Source organism: Symphodus melops, assembly GCF_947650265.1.
Source record: "Symphodus melops genome assembly, chromosome: 19".
Taxonomy (NCBI): Eukaryota; Metazoa; Chordata; class Actinopteri; order Labriformes; family Labridae; genus Symphodus; species Symphodus melops.
The window spans coordinates 10,087,046-10,104,921 of NC_136709.1; the positions used below are offsets into that span (position 1 = coordinate 10,087,046).

Consider the following 17,876-nt stretch of genomic DNA (forward strand, 5'->3'; position numbering starts at 1 on the left):
ACACAGCAGCCAAAAGAACAGCGCGCTCCATGTTAAATATTGACGAGTGAACCTTGTGGCTGCTTACTGTTCCCTGTGCTGATGTATTGAGTGACAGCCTTTTTAAAGGGTGGAGAAAAAGGACATGCTGGGCCCTGTAACCCATATAAAACTTTCATAACAACACTTTTCCCAGACATCAGGATCTATTATTATCTGTTTGACCTAACCAGTCTCTGTGCTCTTCGACACTTGGGCCAATTTGACTGACACCACACAAATTAAAGTCAATGTTTATTGTACATCCAAGGCTTAGTCACACCATAGAAGAAAAAACATCACACTGAGTCATGTTAATAGTCAAATCTTTTATAGTCTTCTATACAGCTTATTATGAAATCACATGCATCATCATCAGGTTTACAGTGATGTTTTATAGGCATTACAAGAGGACAAAAGTATAACCAACGACTTAATGACTAGCTTATAGACAAATGTTACATGATTAATTATCAGAATACAACAGTGTTATGTATTATTTATGTGTATATGAATGAAGATGACCACACACTGATTTGAATCAAACTCAAATAAAAGAAAAAGTTTACATGTGAAGATGTTTGCCAATCTTGGTGAACAATTTTACAGAGGATTAAGTCGAGCCCACACAGTTGGCACATGAATTTTCCCCATCAGCACAAAAAGATTAAAAAGCTCTAAATGTCATGTATTCATTGCCACCAGTTTTTTTTTTTTTTTTTTTAATAGTAATTCTCCACTAAATACCCTCATATAAATAACAATGCACACTTTAAGTTTATGAATTTGGGTTTGGATTGCCACATCAAAAGTTTCATTACATTTTTTCTCTCTCTCTTTTTTTTTTTACATCAATTAGCACAGCCACTAAAGATATAATTAGATTTTCTCAGTCACACATTTTTAGAGTTGCTGAGTTTGTGACTGTAAAATGCGAGTAATGTTGGTCATCACTGTTTGAATATCAGTAGACATAAAGAAACTAACAAAGCTTTTTGTTATTAATCAAAGTGTATTCCTTAAAACTCATCAGTGACATGAAGCACTGCATTAATTTGAACACATACCTTATAGTGCATTGTCGTTCTTCATTGGAGAGCTGAACAGTTTTTATTGGCCTGTAAGTAACTCTCCCCTGAGTTTGGCTGTGATCTTAAAATCTAAAGGTTTCAGTGTTAGACCATAGGTGCAGTTTAAAGACAGGTCCTCATTTGCGTATTTCTCAAAGCTACATTGGTGGAGTAGAATTGCAAAGAACAAAAATATTTCAACTTTGGCAATCTGGTCCCCGATACATCTTCTCTTTCCTGCGGAGAAGATCATTACATTGTTGGTGATGTCCTTGTCAAGGGAGCCGTTTTCATCCAAGAATCGTGAGGGGTCAAAGATGTGTGGATCCTTCCACTTCAGGGGGTCATGATTGATGGACCACTGATTGATGAAGACCACCGTGTCTTTGGGAATGTGGAGACCTTCTATGGTTACGTCAGAGGTGGTAGAGTGGGGGATGGTGACCGGGACAAAGCTGGTGAAACGCATGGTTTCGTAGATGAAGGCATCCAGAAAGGTCAGACTGCTTCGGTCTTCAACAGACGGCAGTCTTTCTCGCCCTACGACCTTGTCAATGAGCTCATGGAGTTTGGTTTGTATATCAGGGTTTTTAGCCAGTAGAAGAAGGATCCAGTGAAGAGCAGTGGAGACGGTATCCAGGCCTGCTCCTATCAGATCTGACACGGTTCCCTCTGCGTGACCTTTGGTAAGTCCGTCAATTTTTTCCGTATCGATCACGCCAATAATGGCATCACTCATATCCCTTGTTACCTCTGGATCAAAAGTCTCTCTGTGCTTCTCCACCTTGTTCTGGATAAACCCAAAGAACTCACGATTCAGCTCTTTGAAGTTCTTGAAAATACTGCGCACTGGATTAGGGAAAGACTGAAGCCATGGCATCACATCTACTAAGCTGCCAGCCCCAACTGTCTGTCCGAACTGATCCACCCTCTGCAACAAGGCTCGGAACTCAATGTCATCCCGTCCATAACGTTTTCCAAAACATAAGGCACAAATCACATTAGCTGCAGCTACTGTCAGCTCATGAGCAGGGTTGAAATGTTGGCCATGAGCACTGAGTTTGAGGAAAATCTCAACTAGCTCTGTGGCTTCGGCCACAATTTGCTGCTCAAAGACTTTCTTGGTCTGGCTGTTGGCAGATGAGAAGGCTCTGATCGTTGATTGAGCAATTTTCCTGTGCATCTTCCACTGTTTGCTGTAATTGGTGAAAGTCATACTTTTCCCTCCAGAAACAGACTGAAAAGAAACAAAGTTTGGTCTGCCTGCAAACTCTGTGCTGTGCTGTATCAGAGCCTGACGTATCGCCTTGTCTCCATTCAGGACTACAATATCACTGCAGCCCAGACGTATCTGATACACATTTCCATATTTCTTGGCAAGCTTGGCAAAGGTGATGTGAGGCATCTGGCCCAGCTGCATGGCGTTACCCACCACTGGCCAGGCGAAGGGTCCCGGCAGTCTTCTCTTGAGCCTGAGGTTCCTGACCCACAGACAGGCTTCCAGACAGAAGAGGAAAACTAAAGAGGCGACCAGAGCAGGCTGGACCTGTCCACTCCATTCCTTGATGATGCTGCTACCCTTCACACCATAGTCAGAGTCAATCTGAGCCATTGTATTATCCTTTAGTATTTCCTTTTATCCAATTATTCCCTCTCCCCCAAAAAAGGAAAATTTCTTTAAAAAAAGGAACCCATTTCAATTGGTCCCTCTTTGCGCAGTCTCACATGAAATTAAAATGTCTTGGTTTTCTTTATAATCCAGCAGACAACTCTCAAAAATATAGAGACTCCAAGCAGCTCTCACATGCTGTATCACCCTTCCTCAACAGAAGCGAGTGAGAAGGGCTGGATCAGGTTAATGCCTTAACACTTCGCTTATATGTATCTCTTTGGTGGGAGTGGTCAGCGACTCAGGTTTTTTATCTTTCCCCTCCCATTTTGACCACAGCCTGCAGACCTTAGTCCTATTCCCACTCAGGCCTCCTGCCAGCAGTGTCCCTCCACGGATGGGAGAAAGGGAAAGCAGCTACTTAATAGTCCCTGTTGCCAAAAACGACATATTTTTTCAAATTTGTAAATGTTGCACAGTTTCACTCCACTTTAGCAATGTCATGGAAAGGCTGAAATGTTTGTGCTGTGTGGTTGCATTTTAGGGCACGCAACGGACAATAATCTTGAGTTGTTTGCGTTTTCCCCGGAGGTTTGATGACTTTGCTGTATGCATTTTCCTATGGACTTTCCATGGCCAGTCTAAACATGATTTGGTTTCTGTTATTTACAGCCAAGCTGTTAATTATGACCATGCAGGGAAAAGGCTCTGGGATATCACCATGAAACTGTGGGGTTTTGGCTCCAAACACTGAACAGATACAAACGGAACACTTTATTATGCTCCATAAAAACATACATATAATGTTATTGCAGGCAAAATTGCCCTTTAAACAAAGGTCACCCAGATAATGTAGTTGTTGGGGTTGTGGCTGCTGCATCAAAATGGTTTCAAATAGACTTCAGATGAAAGTAGTTTAGCTATAACTCTGCTCATGTGGGTGCTTGTGCAACAAAAGGAGGAACTTTAAAAAAAACATCAGCTTTGGTTTAAGTGATATTCAGCCAAAAGGCAAGTAGTCCAGAGGTTTCTATTTTTCTAACAATGAGTAATGACAGACATCCAAACAATAGTAGGGCCTAATATCACTCTGTTGGCATGTACTTGACAGTGCCAACACTAACAAATGCTTTAAGACTTCAAAAGTACGAGAAGTTCATGCGTTTTAGCAGGTTAAAATGAGTGTTTTGAGGTATTAGTATAACCTAACTCAAAAGTGTGGCACGGCAATTAAACAGGACACATTGAACATTGACAACTCATCACTTTATTTTAGTTATAGCTTATTTCTCCATCATATAAAGCCAACACACTGGTACAAAAATATCCTCTGTAACATTCAAGGACTGAAGAGTTTATTTAATGGCCTTGAAACACAGAGGAACACATCCCTTGGGCATTTGGACATCGGTTCCTGAATGTGGAGGCTTACAGAAAGTACACTGACATCCATATAGCTTTGAAAAAGGTTACTTTGTAAACAAACATCTTTTTAAGAAAGAGAGGAATACATTTAATTCACTTAAGAGAGAATGTGTGTGTTTCTTTTTTTTCTGTGTTTGACATGGCGTAGATTCAGTGCTTGTACAGTAAAACTAAATCCTGGGTGCATGACGCTTTTAAGTCCTCAAGGCTCATGGCATGTCTCCTCTTCATCTTAGACACTGTGATCGATGTCCTTTAATGAAAAACATCCGACTTTACAAACACGCCACTTCAATCAGCATTCTTTGCTCCATGTGTTCATATACTTTTGTGTACAGTAGATAGTGAAATACTTTAACATTTCATACATTTATTGTCATACCTGAAATATGAAACAACAACTTTAACTGCTTTAGGTGGAAAAGGTTAAATCTTACATATTACAATAAAGAACAATAAGTCATTCAGTGACTTTAAAACATTCTCAAGAATTTCATATACAGTTATATTAGTTTTACAAGACAAATAAGAGGAAAGTAGCTAATTCCTGCACACACAGAATACATGTACATGCACAATAGTTGATGCAAAACAAGCTTTGTATGTACCAAGTATAGAATATTTTGTGATGCAGAAATTTAATCCCCCCACAGTTAAAAAACTGGATTCAACCTGAAGCTAACAATACATCTTCAAAATCAAGTTCCAACCATTACTTATAATTCAGTCTGTGTTAAGATATGCATTAAATACTGTTATTAAATATGAAAATCTTTCAACAGTAAGACTTAAATACTCACTGTTTAATATCATTGGTGGAGAGTGTTTGCTGGCCTTGTGTCACGTTATTGGGACATGCTGTTCATGCGGGGGAAACTAAGCCGAGTAGTTTACCCCTGAGCTTGGCTCTGACACAGAATCGGAGGGGCTTCAGCGTGAGCCCGTAGGAGCAGTCAAAAGTGGGGGGCTCAGAGGGGCTGCTCTCAAAGCTGCACTGGTGAAGCAGGGTGGCTGTGAACAGGAACACTTCCACCTTTGCAATCTGGTTACCAATGCAGCGTCTCTTCCCCGTTGAAAAAATCATCACATTGTTAGTTATGTCTCTGTCTAGGGCCCCGTTTTCATCCAGGAAGCGTGTCGGGTCAAATATGTGAGGGTCCTTCCACTTAAGAGGGTCATGGTTGACTGACCACTGGTTGATGAAGACCACTGTGTCTTTTGGGATGTGGAGACCCTCGATGGTGACGTCAGAGGTGGTGGAGTGTGGGATTGTAACAGGGACAAAGCTGGTGAAGCGCATAGTCTCGTAGATGAATGCGTCCAGGTACGCCAGGCTGCTTCGGTCCTCTATTGATGGCAGTCTGTCTGGGCCTACAACTTTGTCTATGAGCTCCTGCAGTTTGGCTTGCATGTCTGGGTATTTGACCAGGAGCAGAAGAGTCCAGTTCATGACAGTTGACACCGTGTCTTGACCTGCTCCAATCAGATCTGTGACTGTAGCCTCTACAAACTCATTAGTCAGGCTACTGTCCTTTTTGTGTTCAATCACATTGATGATGGCGTCACTCATGTCCCGGGTCACCTCAGGGTCAAAGGACTCCCTGTGCTGCACCACTTTATCCTTCACAAAGGTGAAAAACTCCTCATTGAGGTTCTTAAAGTTTTCATAGACACTGCGGACTGGGTTGGGGAAGGACTGAAGCCAGGGCATGACATCAACAAGGCTACCTGCCCCTACCGTCTCTCCAAACTTGTTCAGCTTTTTCAACAGGTTCCTAAACTCCAGGTCCTCATGGCTATATCGCCTTCCAAAGCACAGTGCACACATGACATTGGCAGCAGCAACTGTAAATTCATGAGCAGGATCAAAATAATGACCATCCGTGCTGTGGCGCAAAAATACCTTAACGAGCTCCATGGCCTCGGCCGTTATATGCTGCTCGAAGGCTTTTTTGGTCTCACTGTTTGCGGAGGAAAACGCTCTGAGGCTGGTCTGCGCTATTTTCCTGTGCGCTTTCCACTGTTTGCTGTAATTAGTGAAAGTCACACTCCTGCCTCCGGAGATCATCTGGAAAGAAGCAAAGTTTGGTCTGCCTGCAAACTCTGTGCTGTGCTGTATCAGAGCCTGACGTATCGCCTTGTCTCCATTCAGGACTACAATATCACTGCAGCCCAGACGTATCTGATACACATTTCCATATTTCTTGGCAAGCTTGGCAAAGGTGATGTGAGGCATCTGGCCCAGCTGCATGGCGTTGCCCACCACTGGCCAGGCGAAGGGTCCCGGCAGTCTTCTCTTGAGCCTGAGGTTCCTGACCCACAGACAGGCTTCCAGACAGAAGAGGAAAAGAAAGGAGGCGACCAGAGCAGGCTGGACCTGTCCACTCCATTCCCTGATGATGCTGCTACCCTTCACACCATAGTCAGAGTCCATTGCCATTGTGACTAAATTTCTGCAAACTTTTCCTCAAAAAGAAAAAAAAAAACCTTACTTTTCAACCAAGTTTATTTAGTTTTTGGATAAAAAAAAAATCAATTAAGCTCTTGTATATCCATAACAGATAAGTATTGAGGAAGTGACAATCAACTGCCAGTTAGGTCATTTTGAATAAAAAAAAAAATTAATTAAATGAATAAATTTAGTGCGTTAGGGATAAGTTTTTGTCTTTTCATCAAGATTGAAGGCTTAAGTGCCTGCTGTTTGCCTCACTCCAGCGTCTTATATGTTTTGCAGTAGGTGGGCAGGGCTCAGGGTAACTTTCATACTCCTCCCATTGTGGTAGCCCTGCAGACCCCACTATATCATCTCTCTGTTGTCGCTCGCTGTTGGAGGCGCGCGCTTGTGAGAGTCTTGGGACACCGTGAGCGTGCAGCGTGGACGCGTCGTCCACTGCAGAGAAAAAAGACTCAGCAACTGGTGACCAAACCAGGGAAACGTGTCGCGGCAATTTGTTTTACTAATTGGAGGACTGGCAGAGTTTGCACGTTGAGAAGTGTTTCTTTCTAACATGATTTATTTTGTTGTTGAAGACGAATCGGAGCGCGCAGTTTAGCTTGAAAAAGAGTTTGGCTCACGGTTTGTGCAAGTCTAGACTGACATAATACTTTCATTTAATGGTTTACATTTGTTTTAAAATAATTTGAGACACTTGTACGTTATGTACTTATGTAATTAGCGTTTTTTTAAAAATTATCCTTAACTTTGCATGCTCAAGTCGTAATTTAAAAATGCGTAATTTGTTGAAAAGGTTCAGGTGAAATTACGCAGATGTGTTTAAAGCGTTCGGGAATAACCAGTAATTACATTGTTACAAAAGACTATTGTTATTTCCTTTTCTTCAAGTCTTCTTGTTAAAGTCCCACAGGATTTGCAAGGTCAGGATAATAATGTCAATTTGTTAAAATGTTTAATTTTAGCTAAATAGTTTCCAAAGCGAGTTTCCAAACAGACTATAGTTGAAGTTTTATCTGATTAGTTTACCTGGATCTAAAAAAAAATACTTTAATTAATTCCTATATTTTACATTTAAGACAAGAGGCACAAGCATCATTTCCAAAATAATAATAATAATAATACGTTTATTTAAAAAAAGGGACAGTGCACATTAATAACATTTCTGTAAATGTCCCAGAATTAGCCAAAGGGCTATTTTTCATCTGTAGTCCCCAGACAGATGTTAATAGTCATCCTAAAAACAGGAAAAACAGACAGAACACTTTATTCTATTCTATTGGTTACTTGAAAGTATCAAAGTCACATAATACTCAAAGAGGAATAGAAACATCTTCTATAATCTCTCTCTCTCTCTCTCTCTCTCTCTCTCTCTCTCTGACCATTTTGTTACCTCAGGATCTGGCAATGACAGAATAACTTGGCAGAAATCTTGCATGACAAAATCAGCACAAAACTCAAAACTCAGTGTGGAGAAACTGTAAAATATTGATATTTGAATTCGCAGTGACTTCTTGCTGTAATCCCAACACAAACTGCAGCATGGCAATGTGGGTTACATCACACCACAAGTTCAGGTACCCCCCTCCCCCCTCCCCTGCCAACAGTGGTCTACTTTTCTACTTTCAAGTTTCAGTTCTGGGTTATTGGGACGTAATAAAGATCAGCACAGGGATGTAATGACAAAGCAAATAAGAATCACAAGCTCTGCCATGTTAAGTAATTATACAATAAAATACCTTTATTTAGGGCTTCTCAAAACAAGCTACAAAACATTCTATATCTCTAGTCAATTATAGATAGATAGATAGATAGATAGATAGATAGATAGACATATAGACATATAGACAGACAGACAGACAGACAGACAGATAGAACAGGGCGTTAATGACCCTAATATAAATTACAAAAATATTCCCAAACTAAAGCACTAAGTCAGAGGGACAACATTTCACTACCACACAGACATATTGTAGCCTCTTATTATCAGCAGAAATAGATGAGGATAGGGGTTGGGTTATGGGGGAGGATGACGGTAAATAGAATTAAAAAAAGTTTATGTGATTGACTTTCTCAAAAAAAACAAACTTTTTTGGCTATGACACTAAGTGGTTACTTTAAAAAAGACAAGGATAATATATAAAGTCAAAATGTTCACATGATGCAGCTCACTTCTTTTCAAATAGAACCTTAACTGCCCAGTCTCTGTTTATTTCACCATCTAGTTTAACTGCATCTGTGACTGGATCTGCGAAGATTCAATGGAGATGACAGACAGTTGTTTTCTAGACTTTCACAATCCAACCAACACTCAAAGTGTAATGTGTATCAATCTTTCAAGAGCAGTTCTTAAAGGCACAGCATGCCTAGATGTTAATGCAAACAAAGGAAAACAATAAAAGTAAGCGTTATTGTATTTGCATTATGTATTCATTCTTTCACAATAAAAGTCCTTAAACAGCCCTTTACACATGTTGAGAGCCACGCTGGTTTAAAGCTCTGTCTAAGAGCTGTTAGTCTTGAGAAATGTGGTGTGGCCAAGCACCAAAGCCTCCAGAATGATTCCTCGGTTAACCATAGACATAGCAATGTCTTCAAATACACTGCCTGCACTGGGGATGACAGTTTCCTCTCTTCTTTATTCCTATAGGGGGAATCCCTCCACACCACCACCGCCTCCTCTTCCTCCTCCTCCTGCTCCTCGCCTGAGTCTGCTCCTTGTACACATGTGGCCACTCGCATCCCCATCACTCTAATCAGAGCCAGGTTTGTGGTGGAGGAAGGGGGGCGGGTGGGTGGTGGGAGAGGGGAGGGTGGGTTGTAGTCTGTGTGTATGTGTGTGGGGAGGATGGAGGCCCAGGTTTGGGGGGGGGGGGGGGGGGGGGGGTGTCGTGTGTGCATTTTGCGTGTGGCTGCTGTGTTTGCCTGTGATTACCCCTTGTAACCTGGCTGTGAAAGGTTGGCCCTGACCCTACGATGACTCTGGCTGAGGGAGGGGGTAGTCGGAGGGGAGGGGAGAGGCGGGGATGGGGGTCTATATATTCCGTTGCATGTCATGTGCTGGCGGGTGGGCGCTCACTGTGTGGAGACAGGACCAATGGTAGACCATGGGCTTGCCCAGCTCTGGAGCTAATCATTGTTTACTAGTCTCATTTCCACTTCTCAGTGAGCTACTGTCACGCACAGCACCAACAGGGAGGAAGGAAGACGGGAGGGGGGATTTGGGGGGTTTTGGGAGAGGAAGGGGGGCTATAGAGAGAGGAAAGCCAGGGGTCCAACAGGCAGTTGGGGAGCTGGTGGGATTTGGGGAAAGGGAAGAGCATAGAGAAGGAAGGAATTTGAGTGAAGTTTAGATTTTTTTCTGAAAGGAACAAAGGTGTGTTAAAGAAAAAAACAAGCTGGGAGTAAATAACAACCCTGTAAACACACACTAAAACGAGGCCAGCACCATCATACCATTAAGGACTTAACTACCGGATATTGATAGTTAGATATAGTGATGTTTGAAATGAGACTGTTTTACTTGCCAGGCCACAAAGAAGAGACACAGTTGGGAAAAAATGTTGCTATCTGACCTGATTTTTGTTTGTGTGTAAAAAGCCTGAGAAAGACAAGAAGAAGCAGAGCTCTCTCCAGTGCGGAGATACCAAACAGACTCGTGCTTAAAGTGGTACAAGAGTACGATTTTCTCATGCACAAAAAGCGCAATAAACATTTTACATTATGTTAAAAATATTTTGAAGGTAAAGGGTTGAGGAAGCCTTTATACGTGTAAAAAGGTCTTCTAGAGATATGATGAAGTATTGGTAAGTAGTAAATGGATTTGAGCTTGTATAGCACTACTCAAATAATGTATTACACCACAGGTTTTACTTACTCATTCACACACTGATGGCAAAGGCTGCTGTGTAAAGTCGCTAATCCCATTCATACACTGCCAACAAAGCAATAGGAGCAACCTCTGGCCGCAGAAGCTGGGGATCAAACCCCCAACTTTCAGGACCTCAGTGGTTGGGACGATCACCGAGTCATAGCTGCCCCGTGTAAGAGTCACTGTAAGCTCATTATTTGGTATTCCAAACCCCATCTGAATTACTCTACTCTAGTCTAATTAGACAAAAAAAAACGTCTATACATTGCCTTTCCACCACAAAACAGCACACAACATTGGATTGTTAATTAATGGACATAATATATCATTTAGCCTCTGAGGACTTCTTAAAATCTTTGGGAGGTTTAAAAAAAAACGCAGAAACAATTCACACAAGTTACCAGAGTCCCTCTGGATAGAGGCTCATGTCTCATGTCGGCTCTCATGTCATGTGTATATTTGTAAAATATGTCTTGCACTGCTGGTAAAAGACATCCAATGATTTAGTGCTGTTTATTTACTCAGAATATGCCCAGCAGTTTTGATGCAAAAGAAAAACATTATCGATTTAATTCAGCATCCAGAGTGTAAAAAATGAAAATATTGTGTTTAGACTTTTTTTTCTGGGTATTGCTTTGCCTGAACCATTACATGTTGCATTTTGCTAAGGAACAAAGGCGAGGCGAGCGGTTATAACAAAGGATTTGTACACTACGACAATTTTGCATGTATTGCGTTACACACGCATCTCACCACATACAGAACAATAAAAACCCCAGGCACACAAAACAAGATCAAATTATTGAGAATTCAATTCCTTGTTTGTATACTTGTCAAACCACCATGGCTTCACTTGTTTCACAACAAAATGATGTAAGATGGGGTGAATTACATGCTCACAGCAGGCCCAATGTCCTGTGTCCCTTTAGATTTTAAATAAAAGAAAGAACTAACAACGGTATCTTAGCTCTAGTTCTTTGACCTGCCTTCAGCAAAGATATATGAAATATCAAACAGACCATGTAAAAAGTGAAGCATGAGGCTTTTGGAGAAATCTTTTCTGGGGTGATTAATAAAACAAGGATTTAGTCGCTTCTTAAAAGTATGATTTCAACACATTATTTTCTAACTTATACTGCACTTCAATGTTGAGTTGTATAGGCAGCATATACATATAGGTCTGGGGTTTGATTTACCTTCAGTAACCACCCACATTTCCCAGTTTCTAAACATTTCGAACTTTGTTTTGAGGAATGAAGTCATGAAGACAACCATTCATGGTTTCAGAACATTTTGCAATTTTGTTCCAAAATTGTTTTTACAGTTACAAAAAGTCCTCTCTTTGAGGATGTGGGAATAGAGTGATGTCCTGTCCTCAAATGCACTCCACCAGGACATTTTCATTCTTAAATTCTAAGTATTGGGAAAAATGTAAAAACATACCAATAAAAGAAACATTTGGCAATACACTGACTGAAAAAATGAGTAAGCATGGCAAGTTTAGTTCATATACTGAGTCTCTGCAGACAAAGATCGTCTATTATTAAGAGTAATTTATTGGATGAACAGCGTGTATTTTTCCTTTAGCAGAACTTCCGCAGGACCGGACAGTTTGCCTCTTCACTTGGTGCAGCAAGGCTGCGTGATAGACCTTCACTTAATGTGGCACCCAGGACAGGAGCCATGTATTATGTACAGTAAAGGGATATTTGTTTCTAATCCCGTAGAGTTTTTGCGTGCTAGGAGTACGGAGCGGGGATGAGCTTGCGTGCCATGCCGGCCTGGCGTGAGCGGAGCTCGGTCACTGAACTCCGGCTTCCCCGGGGAGCAGGGGGGGGTGAGGGGGTGGGAGGGGGGAGTGGAGGCGCGGAGCTGCACTGAGAGATTAAAATGAGACGAGGGAGAAAGTACAAGTAGAAATGGCTTCCAGATGACCCCGACTCTGTGAGCTCATCAAAGACAGGCGGAGAAATCGGTAGGACATATTTCCCACCTCCTGTCCTATGAAAGAGCGACATCATCTTATTTGTCTCACACAGCCACCATATGAGTAAAGAGGCTGAAAGAGGTCAGAAGACGAGTTTATTATTTAAACATGTATTAATTTGTCATATGTGTATAATAACATTTGGAGAAACTAAATGTGAATATTATTTAAAAAATATTATTTAAAGTATAAGGCTACTTTTTAAACAAAGTTTACTCTTTCTACCAGCTTTTTAGCTCTCAGTCATACAGGCCCACCTCAGTTTATGAATAGAGTAGGATGATGTGAATTTTGTACGTTTTTTTTTAAAGCTAATTTCTTTGGGTTCTGGTTTTGGGATGTGAAAAGGTCAAGAAACTCTACCTCCCAGAATGTTTGATTTCAGGGCTTTTTATGTTTGTTTGCAGAGGGATTACGAACAACTAGCTGTACGGTTTTCATGTCAATGTGTGGTTGGGTTGCGTGTAGAAAAAAACCTTACTCGAAACATATTGCATTTGATCAAGTTCTGAACAAACAAGGCATAATGACGATCAAATTTGATTCTTAGTTTTGGAAATATATTCAAAAGAAATAATTATGGTGCTTCCAAATGACCATATTTTTGCATATTAAGACTGGACAATCTGGCTTGGGTTCTTCACTTTTTGTAATCCTTTTCAGTTTGACAGCCTTCCCACATTAAAAGCAATCAGTTGCACATGAACACATTTCTTCCACGGATGGAATCCAGAGAGAGAAACACTCGATTATTGAATCTGTTAAGTAATTGTGGGAGTCCACTAAATGTTGGTTTTATAAGATCCTCCAACTGTGTTGTTTTAATTGCACCAGAAGTTTTAGAAAGTTTAAATAAAGGTTGACATAAATTACAGTTCCCATGTGCATATAAGTGTACAGTAAGCATGTGATGATGATTTCACACTCAGGCTGCAAGGAACACTTTACATATGAGCAAAGTGGATGCTATCGTTTATATTCTTTCTGGGACAAAGTACTGCTACCTACTTTTTCTTTCCTTTTTTTAATCTTAAGTCTCTCTTTCTGTAATGGTGACCTTGGACATATTAGCTACAAGGTAAAGGATGAAAATAGCGGTCCATTACAAAAAGTGAGAGCTGATTGAAAGATTTGTTAAAAGACCTGAAGTTAGGATGAACTTTTGCCAAACTTAAGTACTGTTTAATCTGTGTTAATGAAATTAATCCATAGAGGTTAGATGTAGTATTTTTTTTTTAAATGGTTATCAAGGATTCTCGCAAGATAAAATGTTATCCCCTCTTGCAAAAAAATCAATCCAAATAAAAAAATTCAAATTACATAAAATCCACCGCAGAAACTACTTCCAACATCTTCCAGAAAGTTCACAGAGAGTACAATTTCTGCCCACACACATGCAAGTCTCTTCCATCATACTGTGCTCAAGTTATTCAGGGTAGAGTTTGTATCATAATATGTCAAGTCATTGCTCTGCTGAGCTTTGTTGAGTGAGAATAGACATTACTTTGTTTTCTCATGACAACTAGGAGAGATGTCAGGCTGTCGTGCAAAATGCTGATGGGCTGTATGCTCTCTCAAAACAATACATGCAAGAACTTGGAATGTGCATTTCCATTCAAACTATTAAGTCTCCTCGTACCGACAGAAATCACATGACTCTGGGAGCATCTGCTGTGATAGAACAGGGGCCTTTTATTTTTCCTTTTGGAAATGACACAGAATGTTTTTGTTTCTTCTTTGTACTTTTTACCGACTCACATATTTATGAGTTGTTTTGTCTCCTTCTCTCTGTGAGGCAGACTGTCCCGGGCTGGGACCCCTGTAGGTGGGTAAGGCTGAGCCAGTCTGATCGAGGCTGAGGCGGCTGATGGCTCAGTGAACATTACGTGCAGTATAGATACTACCAGCGGGTTGCTCTTCTCATTGTGTAATTGGGCGGATAATGTTCCGTGATCCCCTCTCTTATGCACCTCCATACGTTCCGCTTGAGCAGCTCGGTGCATTTTAGTATCCTGAAAATGAAGCCGGGTCATCTAGCGGTCGAGTGGCCCCCCCCTTCACTGCTCTATTTCTGAGGATGAGCTGATGGTTTCACCACAGCAAGCAGACCAGAGGCTTCTGAGAGGGCAGAGTTCATCCACTGGGCCTTGAGGAGCTCTCACTCTCAGTATTGCAGATATCATTGCAATATAAAAGCAGACATTTTGACTTTTTGTTACTTCATTCGTCAACATTTTTAAAAGGTGGGTATTTAAAAGAATATATACACAGGACAAAACAAATATTTTTACTTGAAAATTAAAACATACTTAGCCTTAACCAAGACCAGCAATTGTAACTGTAGTTTTTAAAACTCACAGCTGCAGCTCTTTTAGCACGATTGACATTTCAGTTGTCTTTAAGTTTAAAATGTTTTCATGCAGCTCATCTGCTTCCATTTATCTGCACTCTGTCTGACCGCTCTGCATCCAAGTGGGGAAAACTGTTCTGTCTTGGTTGTCAATGGTTGTCAACTCAGTTATAGGAGTTCAGCTGTATTAGTTCAGTTTCAGTTGTCACTTTGAGAGGATCTCATACACGGTGCAGACATTTGATACCCTGGCTGATGCTGGAGGAGCAGAGATCTCTCAAACAAGTGGCTGAAGTGTTTACATATCTGTCCACGGAGGCAGAGAGAGTGATTACAGCTCTTAGAGCAAACTGACACGAAGTAAAAGTGTGTTCCTTGATGATGACACAACTCCAGCAGCCTCTTTGCCTCTTCAGAAGTGGAAGCTGTCGTTTTTTGGCTTTAGGTGACAGATGTTAAAGAGTGCCCGACCAAGGGTCAGGCCTACTCTGAGTCACAGAGCACCTCAAAGTCACACAGAGGCAAAGGAAAGCACAGCAGGCTCTAAAATAATTTTATTCTGCCCTCTGGAATATTTTACTCTTTTTGACGACAACAAGATCGTCTGATTTACAAGCAAGAAATAATTCTCTCATTTAATGTTTTACCTTATTGGTTTTTCCTGGTTACTTCTATAACTTGTGTAACACAGCTTTTACTGTTTCCCTTAAATAGATCAGAAACGGGCATTATCATGACGAGGAACAGAGACTCAAACGCTCGACTCAGGGTAGGCAAAAACAGTTCCTATAATCAGACTGGGTTCGGTACACAGGTAGTCAGATAGTTCAGGCAGAGGTACAAAAACTGCAGGTAGAATCGGGGTCAAAAACTAGCAAGGTCAGGATCAGAATACAGAAGATGTAAGTGCTGGTTACGCTGCTAAACTAACAAGACGAACTGGCACAGAATGAGGGGGAAGACAGACATTAAATACTGAACAGGGGGTGGAGTTAACAAGACACAGGTGAGACACATCAGGTAATCAGCAGGCTGAGACACACTGGGGGAAGGGCATGCAGCCAACAGACCTGGAACGAGAGACAGGGTAAGTGACAGAGTAAAACACAAGCACAGGACATGATACAAGAGGGAAACAGAAATAAACAGACAACTTAACCCGAGGATGTGACAGGCATAAAGAGTCATCAATGTATTGACTCTTGCTGTACAAGTTCTGCCAGCTTAATTGACGCTCTTAATGTACATTTAGTGCCCTGTCTGTCTACTGAAGGATGAACAGTGATTTGTTCTGAACAATCTCCTTTAGTAAGGAATGTTTTCGTTTAAATGCATAGTGCTGTAGAATTGTGTCCAAATAAGGCCTGGTCTCATCTACAGTGAGACACATCTACATCTCGTGCTACAGTCATTTATGAGGGAATGTAAACACAAAGAAGGCTGATAGCTATTCACAGTCCTATTGTGTGAGAGGATCATGATTAACTGAAATGGTCAAATATTGTCTGCTATTAATGACTTAACATGACACTGTAGGCCCATAGACTGTATTCATAATAGACATACCCATCGTGACCAACTTGTTTTTTTGGACTGCCTCATTGAAGCCGTCCGTTTGGCATGTTGGTTTCCTGGATTCAGAAGTTACCATTTGAAGATGTTGATTTGGAAGAGCAAGGGGTTGACAAACAGGAAGTTATCAAAGCTGTTCAGTCTGTGCTTGTCATTCATAAACAGGCAAATAAGCTTTTTTCTTTTTTCACGAATATCTTCCTCACAGAATTACTTTTTTGGAGGCGGTAACTCACTTTAGGTGTGTATCTTGTAAATTCAAAAACATAGTGAGCTTGTTGAGCGTAGCCTGCTCCCATCTCCGTCGGGAAAGTTAACAGCGATAAATGACGAGGGTTTCTCAAGTTCATGTACATTTGCAGAGCACTCCCTTTTTGTTTGGAAACTGAGTACAATAAAGACCAGTGTTGGAACAACATTTCTTATGATATGATACGACTTTAGTTCCCATTCGATATGCTACAATTCATCACATTATATAAGGAACTCAGGGAGGAGCAGCAATAGCAGGTTCAAACCTGTATTTCAAACTGTGTTACTAAACCAGAGGTCTTTTAGGATTCTCATGTAGAGAGCTGTTTTAATTCTAACACATCTTGTGAAGACTGGGCCTGTTGATAACTTCATCAGTGTTGTCATTTGAGACATGAATCATACCATCCCCAGCCTTCCCATGGAGACAGACCCAGACACAAACAGCCTTAAAGTTTGACCTTTTACCCTGTCCCTCCACATGCTCTGCTGCCCCCTTTTTCCTTGTTGCACCCTCCGTTGAAGGTGATACATTTCTAAATCCCACAGTTCCTAAACGGGGAAGGAGGGGGCTACATTCAAACCCAGATAGCTCATGAGAGAACAGTCTCAGAGGAGTCGCTCATGCACAATGTATTCCATATGCTGCCTCAGTGGCCAAGAGGCACCCTATACCTCACATCTGGCACAGACCACCTATGCTAGCTGACATGTTCCTCCTCAGACCATCAGACTGGCTGCCTCTCAGTGAAAGGAAGCTGGCCTCATCAGCAATCCCCTCCTTCAGTCTGTATTTGTTTGCATTTAGAGGTTTATTTGGCCATGAAAAATGGAAAGGAAAATGGACACATTACTTTTTCACCAACATCATATCTTGTTAATGGAATTTGCATTTAACATGAAATAACAGGACTGTTTCTTTATGCACATGGTCTTTGTATGTCCTTTGTGTGAACTAGCCATTTAGATCTCCTCCCATTTGTCTTCAGACTGTATAAGAGGGAGAATTGAGGACAACCAATGATCTTAAATTCTCCATCATCTCAATAGGGCCTTATAGTTCAGGGGGGCTGTTTTCCTTCATATTCGGTCCAACACCCAAATGTGGGAATAAGTGGCAACAACCCATTTCATATAATGTAATATACACATGAAACCCTCATTAACATGGGTTTAACAAGAATTAGCCACCCACAAGCTAATCTACATGTAAAACAGACTTTTAACCCTCTGGTATAAATTCTTTATGATGTCCAAATGAGCCGATGTG

At 41.1% G+C, this 17,876-nt stretch overlaps 3 protein-coding genes across 3 annotated transcripts in view; all 3 read right to left on the reverse strand.

Moving 5' to 3' along the window:
• Positions 1-17,876, reverse strand: part of gchfr (GTP cyclohydrolase I feedback regulator) — an 83,444-nt gene that overhangs the window by 27,885 nt on the left and 37,683 nt on the right. The gene's annotated exons all lie outside the window — the stretch shown is intronic.
• Positions 333-2,926, reverse strand: LOC306840561 (cytochrome P450 1B1-like). Its single transcript, XM_079369928.1, has one exon. The coding sequence runs from the start codon at positions 2,698-2,700 to the stop codon at positions 1,129-1,131; it is 1,572 nt and encodes a 523-aa protein (XP_079226054.1). The 5' UTR covers positions 2,701-2,926; the 3' UTR covers positions 333-1,128.
• On the reverse strand, positions 3,942-6,830 carry LOC306840604 (cytochrome P450 1B1-like). Its single transcript, XM_079369997.1, has one exon. It carries the CDS (start codon positions 6,560-6,562, stop codon positions 4,985-4,987), a length of 1,578 nt encoding a protein of 525 aa, XP_079226123.1. The 5' UTR covers positions 6,563-6,830; the 3' UTR covers positions 3,942-4,984.

Excerpts from the sequence above, each read along its gene's own strand:
- LOC306840561 (XM_079369928.1), bottom strand. The coding sequence starts at position 2,700 with ATGGCTCAGATTGACTCTGACTATGGTGTGAAGGGTAGCAGCATCATC.
- LOC306840604 (XM_079369997.1), bottom strand. The coding sequence starts at position 6,562 with ATGGCAATGGACTCTGACTATGGTGTGAAGGGTAGCAGCATCATCAGG.